The sequence below is a fragment of the Schistocerca gregaria genome, chromosome 3 (genome assembly GCF_023897955.1).
Source record: "Schistocerca gregaria isolate iqSchGreg1 chromosome 3, iqSchGreg1.2, whole genome shotgun sequence".
NCBI lineage: Eukaryota > Metazoa > Arthropoda > Insecta > Orthoptera > Acrididae > Schistocerca > Schistocerca gregaria.
In genome coordinates, this window is record NC_064922.1 from 285,491,536 (window position 1) to 285,504,586 (window position 13,051).

The 13,051-nt window shown below is 36.7% G+C and overlaps 1 protein-coding gene across 2 annotated transcripts in view; it reads left to right on the forward strand.

Annotated features, from left to right (window-relative positions):
- LOC126353759 (transmembrane ascorbate-dependent reductase CYB561) overlaps positions 1-8,894 on the forward strand; it is an 898,705-nt gene extending 889,811 nt beyond the window's left edge. The window contains exons 4-5 of one of the 2 annotated variants that reach the window (XM_050002819.1): positions 3,475-3,644; positions 7,696-8,894. In XM_050002819.1, coding sequence (XP_049858776.1) covers positions 3,475-3,644; positions 7,696-7,843 — 318 coding nt within the window. In that variant the 3' untranslated portion in view covers positions 7,844-8,894. Of the gene's footprint in view, positions 1-3,474; positions 3,645-5,737 lie in introns of both variants that reach the window. The other variant, XM_050002818.1, reaches the window with a different exon arrangement.
- Positions 8,895-13,051: the final 4,157 nt, after the last annotated feature.

Consider the following 13,051-nt stretch of genomic DNA (forward strand, 5'->3'; position numbering starts at 1 on the left):
CAGCCCACCAAGCCACGTTCCCTGCTGTCAGTCTCCATGTGAAGGATGGCTACATCGGTACCTCCACCCTTATGAAACTTACTAACCACCACAATACCTCCACTTTGACAGCTGCCACCCATTCCATATCAAGAAGTCCCTTCCATATGGCTTAGCCGCCTGTGGTCATGCCATCTGTAATGAGGAGCAGTCCCTCTCCATATGTGCCTAGGATTTCACTGAGACTTTCAGCTGCTGAAATTGCCTTCCCACTTTATCCAGAAACAAGTCTCCTGTTCTTTATCTCCACATGCCTCAGATACTCATTGTCTGACCAAAAGGGAGCACCCCCTCATGACTCATTGTGATCCAGGACTTGAGCAGCTGACCACATTCTCCGCCAAGATTCTGACTACCTCTCACCATTACCTGAACTGAGATATATCCTCCTCACTACCTTACCCACCTCATCCACAGCTACACTCCACCCCCCCCCCCTCCCCATCCAATCCCTCCCCACCACCCACCCCCAAACTATGCAGTATCCTTGTTCGGCATCTGTCCATATGAATGACCATCACCAAATAGTGGCCAAGAGACAGCAGGACCATCCAGCTGCTGAGCATGCCACTGAACGCAGTGTGTGTGACTTCAGAAATTGCTTCACAGCTGTGTCATCTGCATTCTTCCCAGCAACACCAGCTTTTCTCAATTTCATAGCTGTGAACTTGTCCTGCACTATAATTTTCATTCGTGTAACACCCTTGATCTCAACCGAGTGAGGTACTCATCCTTAAAAATCTTTGACCATGTACACACTAATGTAAGGAATGTAAGTAACTTCAAACACAAACTGAAATCACTCCTCCATTGAAATATTTCTGAATGTTTAGTTGTGTGTTGTCTTGGGTCTGTGTGCACGTGTTTGAGAGTAGGAGAGAGAAATTAAACAGAATTAACTATAAATTACTATACGAATATGGAACACAATATAAATTAATATTTTTTGAATGATTTCTTGAAACTTTCAGCTGCCATTCTCTTTATTTCCTGTAAGATTGTACAATTTTGGCCTTAGGCCTTTTTCAGGTATGTAAAACAGAAGTATGATACATTGGATACATTATTGACACTTGTGATTTTGATGTAGTAACAAGTCGTACCTGAAGATAAACTAGGAATACATTAGCACATTATAACTTACTATATGGACGATTTTTTAGTAGCAGATTATGTCATATACGTCGTTGCTCTTATGACATTGTGTTCTACTCATAAAATAATTAGTGGTGTTCATGCTATTTTAGGAGCAATTTACTTTTGAGCAGTTGTTGCAAAGCTCTTTTATATAACATACTTAATGCTAGGAAGATTATAATTATTTTACAGAATTTTGCTACTTACCCTGCATATACTTTTGTTCCTACTTACATTTAATTATCGTAAATCATTGATGTAAATATGACTGTATGTAATTCCTTTAAAATGACTTGTAAATATTTGTTCTGTTGTTGTAGGACCACGTCATTTTTGAACAGTTGGTACAAATGTCTTATATACCACTTTTATCACAGTGTTGTAATGAAACAGTACTGAGAACTACAAGAGCCGAGTAAAAACTGCATTATGGTTGCATTTTATGAGCATAACATGATTTCATAGGAGCAAAGTCATATATGACATAATCTGCTAGTAAAAAATCGTACATAAAGTTATAATGCACGCCGAGTGTATATTCAGATATGACTTGTTCCTACATCAAATCACAAGTGTCACTAATGTAGCCAATGTACGATACTTCCATTTTAGATACTTGAAAATGGTCTAAGGCCAAAATTGTACAATGATACAGGAAATAAAGAGAATGGCAGCTAAAGGCTTCAAGAAATCTTTCAAACAATTTATCACAGCTGCAGACCCTATCACATTGAAAACTTGTGTCCACTATTGGGCTACATCTCACATTATTTTTTTCCGGAATGGCTCCAATGTCAGACAGTTTCTGACAAATTTCCATTATTGTGCTATAGAGTTGGGGAGAACACAGTGAGTAGAATAATTTGATGGGAAAGGCTTAAGAAATCATGTACCGTATCTGGCGAGCATGTAGTCATATTTTCTATTAAGAAGATGTACTATAATTGTGAAACTGGTGTCTTCCATATCACAGTGAGAGGTCAAATACTGACCTATGAAACATGCAAATAATTAAACTAAATGCTGTCATTTGGGTTATTGACATACTGAATGATGTATACTTCTGAATCTAAATAGAAATATTAATTTACAAAATTAGAAATGGTGTTTTATTGTAACAGAAATTTCACACTACTGTAAGAGCAAGGTGAATTCTGTTGACTCTTTAATGTAGAAACTGCAGACTTTTAGATTCCTTTTGGCAGGGATGTAACTGAAATATTTATTGTAGGTTGCTCTACAAATTGTAAATCAAAAATAGTCAGATTTGCAAAATTATTTGTTATTTATGTAGACTAAAAATACACAATGAATGAATTTTTAGTCTGCAGTGGAGTATGTATTAATATGAACCTTCTAGGCAAATTAAAACTGTATGTCAGACTGGTACTCAAACCCAACGCCTATGCCTTTAGTGGGCAAGTGCTCTACCAAATTAAATATCTGAACATGACTAGTTACCTGTCCTTACAGCTTTACTTCCTACAATACCTCATCTCCTACCATCAACACTTCATAGAAGTTTTGCTGCAAAACTTACAGGACAGGCACTTCTGGAAGAAAGTACATTGTGGAGACACAGCTTAGCCACAGTGTGGGAGGATTGTTTCCACAGTGAATCTCCACTTGCAGGCTCTGGCTGAGCCACATCTCTGGAATATCCTTTCTTCCAGGAGTGCTGGTCCTGCAAGTTTCTGTAGCAGAACTACAGTTAAGTCTGGAATATAGAAGATGAGGTACTGATGGATGTAAAGCTGTGAGGATGGGTCATGCTTGGATAGCTCAGTTGGTAGAGTACTTGCCCATGAAAGGCCAAGTTCTCAAGCTAAAGTCATCATCTGGCAACAGTTTTAATCTGCAAAAAAATCTGATATATGTGCCGTCTAGGTACATAATAAGTTTTATTATAGATAACTAATCACTGTTGTCTCCTCTGTTGAAAATACTTTCTTTGTGTATCTACTTTCAGATTAGACCGAATGGTTTCCTGTTGTACACATGCAAGTCACAAGCATGTGTGTGCTGAGTCAGGGCTGTTGGTGGAAAAAAATTTGTTAAAAATGAAAGCAATATTTAATTAATATACATACAAAATTAAGGGTGACTGTGTTGACGAAAATTTGAGATAAACTGAATCTGCATAAAGTGTGAATAACCTATACTTTACACTAAGCTTTAATACCTACATATCAAGTTTAAATGCTTATTTACTTCTAGTGTAGTTCGTACAATTTGTAGAAAGAATAGTTAATTTTAGTGATCCATAGAACAGATAATTAATATTACTGCTTGTTCCAGTTTGTTGTAGGCTTCTTCAGCTTCCTGATCTTGCTGTGCTGTGAAGGTGCAACAGCAGCATTCCGAGCTTCTCTAGTACCCATACACGCATCCTTTGGCATAACAACTTTCATGCTGGCTGTAGCGACATGCCTTACAGGTCTCACAGAGAAGGCCTTCTTTAAGCTTAGGTATGTATTCCAGAGTGTGAAAGTGTATTTCATCTACAGGATAGGGACTAATTTGTCTTTACTTTCTATTTGCTACCGTCCAAATAAATTATTACCAATGTTTTAAAATAGACACACATGGAACACAAAATTAAATTAATGTCAGAATAGGATAATGTTCACAAGCTGTGAAGTTAAATTTAGAAAATTATCTTTCTACTTTTTAGACAAGTCTTGAAGCTTTCTTAATAGCTTCATACTGCATTTTTGTGCAATGTGATATGATTCTATTTGAAAAGTAGATATTTCAGCTGTCTGCCATCTATTTGACAAATAGTTTGCATCTTAAAAGCATCATGAATTATTGGTGTCATATAATTGATATTTCAGCTGTCTGCCATCTATTTGACAAGTAGTTTGCATCTTAAAAGCATCATTAATTATCGGTGTCATATAATTATCAAATGTGAAATCTTCAAAATCTTCTTAAAAATTACCTGAGAGTGTCACAGAAGCACATTCTTAGCTCCATGTTTAGAACAAACATTCACATCCATGTCATAAACAAATAATCTTTCCAAACTTCCCATGTGCCTTTAGTAACGTAGAGTGGCATACAGCTACTATTAAAGTCCTTATTCCAAATGAACACATACAATCTGTCCAGTCAACTGGTTAAGCAATAGATTGTTGCTTAAAAGTAGACTTTGTCTGCATAGATGTATCACAGAAAAGGAATGAAATGTGAGGGACATTACTGATGTGATGCCTACAATTTTGCACCCACATTTTTAGAAGCAGCTCTCTTAAAATAACAAAATGGTAGATAGAAGCAGAAATTATAAATTGCTATTAAGTTCCGTTATGTGGATATGTTAACAATAGTTTTACATGGAGCAAAAATAATAATAAATTGCTGCTGCTATACTTTATTTACACTACAATGACCAGATATAAAACTTCGTCATATGTTATGTATAAAAAGCTAAAAGTTAAAAAAAGAAAAAATGTTCACTGGTGTGTTATTATTAAAAATAGTGGGAAATGATACATACAAGAATAGTTCTGAAATTAATAGGAATTTGCTACCCAATAGTGGGTATAATTTAAAGTCTGTGCATTTCTTCATTAATGATTCTATTCATTACATTTCATAAAATTTAAATCAATTAATGTCCTCAATTTATTCCCAATATTTGGTCTTAACCTAATCCATATTATTTTGATTTCCTTCTGAAAAGGCCTCCTTTGCCACTAGTTTATTTAATAATTCCTTTCCAAAGTAGCTTTCTCTTCTTGTGCAGTTATATCTCTTATAATCAGGGTAAATCACCTTTTTAGTTATTTGTTATTTACTGACAATTTTTCCTCATTTTTGTTCCTGTGTTGAGATTTTAGTGTCTGCTGTCTTTTTCAATCTTCCTTCAATCCTTTATCCTGATCTGGAACAGTAGGTCCACTTACTGTCTGACACATTAATTGCACTCTACAGATTGCTTCTAGTCTTCAAATTATTCATCATAATCAACTTTCTATTCTTATACTTTGTCTACAGTGGCCATATGTATCAGTTGACTAGTTTTCTAACCCATATTACTACTCTAACCTTTGCCACCTATCTAAATATTTTCTGTTCCTGCTTTTTCACTTTCACTTTGGCTGTGGAGGTAGAAATATATTATTTCCTGAAGTTCAAATTATCATATTTAATTCTGTTTCTTTTATTCTGTAACCTTCTCAGGTATCACTAGTTAATTTAGTTCCCATAACTATTATAATACATACTATTTACTTGTGACTTGCATCATAGCCACAGTAGACAGTGTTACCAACTTTGCATAAATTACAATAAAGAGAACAAAAGCTATTACATTGGTCATTAGAAAGAATGATTGATGTTCTGAAATTACTGGTGAGTTTTAATGGTTGTTATTTATAATTTATTTCCCTGACATTTCAGTTTCTGTCAACTTTCTTTTATTCTTAATGATTTTCCAAACCTGCATTTTTTCCTCTAATAATTCCAATACTGGACACTTTTATTCTTATGTTACTTTAACTGTCATTAGCATATATACATTACATTTATGCACATATCAATTATCAATTTGCAGCACCAATTACCAGAATTTGCCTGAGGAGGCTGTCATAGTGAACGCACTTGCCATAGTGCTTTCAGTCAGCGCAGTTGTTGTTGGCTACATCGTCATGAGGGATGACTTCCGTTACCGTGGTCGTATTCTGATTACATCAGATGGAGATCTATGAAGATCTTAACACTTCTCATAAGCTTCTCATGTGATATTCAGAAAACTATTTACAAGGAATATAAATTGAGATTTCATATTTTCATTCATAAGAACACTTTTGATTAAGTGATTGTATTGAGCAATGCTCAAATAAAAACATTTTTGTTACACTTCTTGCCTGTTCTCTGATTCTGATTACTCTCTTGTGGAAATACTCAGATTTCTCTTACTTTATGGTATGTATCAGCCCTAAATCAGCTTACTAACTTCACTGCACAGCAGATGGCACTCTCAAGGTGATGGTACACTGCACTGGATGTGTTTGGTATTAGTCTGTCACACAGCCTTTTAACAATAACCTGTCGCTTTTCAGTCACAGTGGACCCCTAACATCATTAATTCATCTTTCTTCATTCCATAATGGTGAAAACTGTATCCAGTTTTTTAAAGTAACAGTTTCATGTTTGTCTGTCTTTCCTGTTTATAATTATAATTTAATACTGTTGTCTTATGCACCCTTGTTTTTTCCTCTTTTTAAGCAACACAATATTAAATGTATCAGATGCAAGAGTTCAGGTAAACCATTCATTTGCTAGAGTTAGTCTCTATCAGCATTTGCAGAACGCTATATATGACTTTCATATCAAGAAAAAATAGTTTTATCTTGCGCGGTGATAGTTAAACTAAGTATTAATGATCAGCTTAGAAAATTACCTTAGGCCGGTAACAGTTACTGACAAGATAAGAATTCGACAGAGCTATGCAAGTTCTGGAAAGTTGGCTGTTACTTGTCATTTGAAGTATTTGCCAGAAAAACATTTTATTTTCTGTCTACTAGTGCTTAGTGATGAATATTTTCTCAAAAAGTTGCTATGTTTAGTGAGAGACAAACTTCTAATTCTGCCAGAAATTCACATGCATATCATTCAGTACGTTTTGTGTCATTCTCCAAGAATACCAAAGAAATGAAAAATCTTTAATTCAGAGAGCATTAATAGATGCCATTACAGTATCTGCTGGCTATGGATTCAAGACACCTGCATTTTTTCACAATGAAATTGTGTTTTAGTAAAGAACAGGACACTATAGCTCGAAGTCAAACATAACTAATCAGCCTGTTTTCATACTGAAAAATGTTTGCATGTAATTAACATAGAACAAGTATATCTCGGTTATTACCAAGTGTCTGTGAATGAACCACTGAGTAGCTGTATTACTCTTGCAGTGATCTATGCCTAGCATAGTACTGGTTTCATCGGTCAGCAAACACAATAAACATCAGGCAAATAGAACAGTACCAAAAAAGACAACTTACAGGTGACAGTCAAAGTTACATAATACTGCCATTTGCAAAAGAGATTTTTTGTTTTTTCTCAGTTTCTGTAATTTTCTTGTTCCCAAAATTTAAAAACATAAAATGAAAGTATTTCATAATTTGAAGGTTTTATTATACCTCCCTAATACACCTGATTTATTTATTTTTAGAGGCTCTGGGGCAATTCTTCAGTACCTGTCACATTTTTGTTCATTTTGGGTTATGCTGCTTCGGCAGCACTATACAGGTGTGAAAGACCAATATAGTCAGACATGACCTTAATTTGTATCAGTCTAAATCATAATGTCATTTATTATGTTTTACTCACAAGAGACTGAAGTTTGTTTTCTGTCCTTCTGAGGAAACATGTGATATGTTGGCACAAATGCAAAACACCCATTACAAACTTGCTGTTGTTGAACCATGTTTATGCTTGTGTTGTCTCACAGGGTTCCTGCATGGTGTGGCATGTGCACAAATTTATGTTTGTTTCTCTGTGTGCTTTCAGCTCTAAGTATTCGGAGATGCCTGAGGAAGGGATAATCATGAATGCTCTGGCTATGGTGTTGGTAGCTTTGGGGATACTTCTGTCTTACGCTGTGCGGAGGGAACCATTCCGCACACAAGTTAAGACTTTCGTCACTGAGCGACTGTAGACTAGTTTTACAATACGTTATTTGGACTGAATTGTTTCACTGCTGTAATCTAATGTCACAGAAGCTTTGTAGGTTCAGTTGTTCCTACGCTGTATTGGAAGGAAAAAAAAATTCTTTAACTGTTCAACCCAGAAATAGTGAACCATTAGAATTTTTATACATTTTCTTATCAAGATTGTCAATCTTATCTTCATAACAGTGGACAGTGCCCTTTTTAACAGTGTACAAGCTGAAAGGACCAAGAAGGATATATTCTGTGTACAAAGACATTTTATTCCTGCTAAGGTACCTTATTATTATCCATACCATTTTTATAGACATTCTGTGTGTTCTAGCATAGTCACTTTTTATTACTTCGGTGCAGATAATCAGTCTTGTATATCATTTTATAAATCATGCCTTTGTACATAAGCTTTGTAGTTAATAAGGAAAAATACTGACATACATTTGTGTACATGATCCATTTATATATATATACAAAAATTCAGATCTGTGCAAATGCGTGCATGAGTGTTGTATTTAAATAACTTGCTCTAAATATAGAGAAAAGTTAATGAGCAGTATGACTGAATATTAAAAGTAATTTGTTGTTATTGTTTGATGGCAGAAAATTTTAGAAAACTATAAATGTTAATTACACCTAACATATTTTGCACACTTGTGCAAAGTTCAAAATATTTGTCTTTGGAGCAGATTCTTTTTTTAAAAAAAATCTGTTCTATGATTACATCTTCCCTCATATTGTCTGCGTCACAAAAAGTTTTTAATTTTACCTCTGCCATCATTGTTATCTTTTTAAATCTTTTGGTGTGAAGATACCATGAGTGTTGACTTGACAGAACACGTAAAGAATTCAGTCAAGTAAGGAATTCTATTATTCAGATTTTTGTTATTGAGATATCAGATTAATGTATGAAAGAAATAATAGATTTACATTTATGCTATAATTATTACATCGAAGCATTCAAAATGATAAGTGTTATTGGAGTATAAAAAGTTTCATATGTAACCTGAAGAAATTTGACATTAAAGTATTAAAAAAACTGCCGTATTTTAGAAGTTCTTTGTCTGCTCACTGTCAATTACAAACAGCTATTTTTGAACTTTGATAGTCAAATGTAATGTGTATTACATGCTTATAAAGCATGCTAACATCCATTTAAAACTCAGTTTCAATACATCAGACAAGTGTTTTGTTTCTACAGGAATTGTATAAGATACAATTTACTCATAACACAGTGATCTCACCATTGGGATTATTTACAAGCATAAAATATGGTGTGATTGACATTATGACAGTGACACTGAGTGTAAGTTATGAACTTCTGATAAAAAGAAACATTGAAAAGCATTTGCAAGTTTTAATCTCAACATGAACAAGAAGAAACCAAATCACTTGAACAAGTAACGAATCTGGCATTGTAACAATATAACTTAATTATGTGCTTAAAAATACCTCAAAATTAGCATTGTGTGCATTTTGACCTTTTCTGGGATGGCAGCAAGAATTGCATTCTATTCCACACTATACTATGAGATCTGGAGATGATATTTATTTGCACTACACTGTACATATATTGGTGAAACATGTATATTCTATCCATTCTAAACCTTGTTTACATGCAGTGGTATGGTATGCCTTCGTAAAACGCTGCCGCCTCCTCCTCCTCCTCCTCCTCCTCCTCCTCCTCCTCCTCTCCCCTTCCTCGTCCTCATTATTCTCATTTGCTGCAATTGTCACCACCAGCAGCACTACCCTAGTTTCCAGAGAACCATAACTTCAGACTTTTAATGTTATCTTAGCATTTGAACAGAATAGTAATGTCTGATTAAAATTTTAGTGAAAGTTATTCTCTCTCTTATATTATTGACATCACTCATCTATTGTCTGATTGGGAACAACAAATGTTGAACAGTGTTAGAGAACTATTACATACCGCACCTCGTCAAAGAATTCACAACCACTGAAATGCATACATTCATATGGCAGACCAACTCTGAAATAAAATTCTACAAGAAAGAAACAACGTAGCTTCTCAAACAGAATGGTAAATCATTTGTGAAACTTACAATAAATCTCTTTTGATAATATTTACACAAGGACAAATATCTCGCAGAACCAAAAGAAAAACTATCTATAGGTAAGTTGCATTATGTAAAGATTTTTTGAACACAGTCATTATTAAAATGACTAAAAGCTAAGTGCCATGGATATGTGTGCAATTACCTTTAAAGACTGATTGGTTTCAATTATAAATAATTACAGTAGGTCATCCCAACTGTTTTAATAATCATTAAACAGTTTCAAATTTCCCTCAATTGAAGCCTCTTGCACCTATTCTCAATGCTCTTGGTGACAGTACATTATGCTGTCTCAGTCTACTCTTATGAATAAAATGAGTCTTTTTGTATGAATGATGTCCTCTCAATTACACTGTGTACAGGAAACTTTGACTATTGTGTATTCTTGCTTCTCACTTAATCTTTCTTCCCTTTCCTGTCTATCTCCACATATGATGTGACAGCAGATAGCTTTCCAACAACTACATAATATCTATGTAAATAAATATGCTTACTTTCTGAATAATACTCAGCTTTCAATGCTATTAGAATCTTTCAACGTGCTAAAAGATGTTTTGAGTGTGTTTATTGTATGTAGTGTGTATGTGTGCCTTATGTGTTGTGAATATTATATACTTTAATGTCCTTAGCAGATAAAGTGATATACAGATTTAAGCTATAATATGTGCAAACTGTTTAGTGTTTGTATGGTTATGTTTATTCCTCAGTTAATGAAAGACAGCCGTAATATTGAATAAATTCCTAGTATTTGGGTATGTGTCTTTTACAGCATTTAAATATAATGTCAGTCTGTATGTTAATATATTTACAAATAAAACAAAATTTCATATCCATTGCATTGATTTTTCATCCTCTTTAAGTGGAAGGCTAACATTGTAGGAAACTTCTAGCACCCGTGATTAATACATAAATGGTGAAGTAATATATATATATATATATATATATATATATATATATATATATATATATATATATATATATATATATATATATATATATATTAAAAATAAAGATTCCAAGACTTACCAAGCGGGAAAGCGCCGGCAGACAGGCACATGAACAAAACACACAAACACACACACAGAATTACAAGCTTTCGCAACTGGCAGTTGCTTCGTCAGGAAGGAAGGAAGGAGAGGGAAAAATGAAAGGGTGTGGGTTTTAAGGGAGAGGGTAAGGAGTCATTCCAATCCCGGGAGCGGAAAGACTTCCCTTAGGGGAAAAAAAAGGACAGGTGTACACTCGCACACACACACACACACATATCCATCCGCACATACACAGACACAAGCAGACATATTTAAAGGCAAAGAGTTAAGGGCAGATATGTCAGTCGAGGCGGAAGTACAGAGGCAAAGAAGTTGTTGAAAGACAGGTGAGGTATGAGCGGCGGCAACTTGAAATTAGCGGAGGTTGAGGCCTGGCGGATATCGAGAAGAGAGGATATACTGAAGGGCGAGTTCCCATCTCCGGAGTTCGGATAGGTTGGTGTTGGTGGGAAGTATCCAGATAACTCGGACGGTGTAACACTGTGCCAAGATGTGCTGGCCGTGCATCAAGGCATGTTTAGCCACAGGGTGATCCTCATTACCAACAAACACTGTCTGCCTGTGTCCATTCATGCGAATGGACAGTTTGTTGCTGGTCATTCCCACATAGAAAGCATCACAGTGCAGGCAGGTCAGTTGGTAAATCACATGGGTGCTTTCACATGTGGCTCTCCCTTTGATTGTGTACACCTTCCGGGTTACAGGACTGGAGTAGGTGGTGGTGGGAGGGTGCATAGGACAGGTTTTACACCGGGGGCGGTTGCAAGGGTAGGAGCCAGAGGGTAGGGGAGGTGGTTTGGGGATTTCATAGGGATGAACCAAGAGGTTACGAAGGTTAGGTGGACGGCGGAAAGACACTCTTGGTGGAGTGGGGAGGATTTCATGAAGGATGGATCTCATTTCGGGGCAGGATTTTAGGAAGTCGTATCCCTGCTGGAGAGCCACATTCAAGGTCTGATCCAGTCCTGGGAAGTATTCTGTTACAAGTGGGGCACTTTTGGGGTTCTTCTGTGAGAGGTTCTGGGTTTGAGGGGATGAGGAAGTGGCTCTGGTTATCTGCTTCTGTACCAGGTTGGGAGGGTAGTTGCGGGATGCGAAAGCTGTTTTCAGGTTGTTGGTGTAATGGTCGAGGGATTCAGGACTGGAGCAGATTCGTTTGCCACGAAGGCCTAGGCTGTAGGGAAGGGACCGTTTGATATGGAATGGGTGGCAGCTGTCATAATGGAGGTACTGTTGCTTGTTGGTGGGTTTGATGTGGACGGATGTGTGCAGCTGGCCATTGGACAGATGGAGGTCAACATCTAGGAAAGTGGCATGGGATTTGGAGTAGGACCAGGTGAATCTGATGGAACCAAAGGAGTTGAGGTTGGAGAGGAAATTCTGGAGTTGTTCTTCACTGTGAGTCCAGATCATGAAGATGTCATCAATAAATCTGTACCAAACTTTGGGTTGGCAGGCTTGGGTAACCAAGAAGGCTTCCTCTAAGCGACCCATAAATAGGTTGGCATACGAGGGGGCCATCCTGGTACCCATGGCTGTTCCCTTTGATTGTTGGTATGTCTGGCCTTCAAAAGTGAAGAAGTTGTGGGTCAGGATGAAGCTGGCTAAGGTGACGAGGAAAGAGGTTTTAGGTAGGGTGGCAGGTGATCGGCGTGAAAGGAAGTGCTCCATTGCAGCGAGGCCCTGGACGTGCGGGATATTTGTGTATAGGGAAGTGGCATCAATGGTTACCAGGATGGTTTCTGGGGGTAACAGACTGGGTACGGATTCCAGGCGTTCGAGAAAGTGGTTGGTGTCTTTGATGAAGGATGGGAGACTGCATGTAATGGGTTGAAGGTGTTGATCTACGTAGGCAGAGATGCGTTCTGTGGGGGCTTGGTAACCAGCTACAATGGGGCGGCCAGGATGTTTGGCCAGCTGCACACATCCGTCCACATCAAACCCACCAACAAGCAACAGTACCTCCATTATGACAGCTGCCACCCATTCCATATCAAACGGTCCCTTCCCTACAGCCTAGGCCTTCGTGGCAAACGAATCTGCTCCAGTCCTGAATCCCTCGACCATTACACCAACA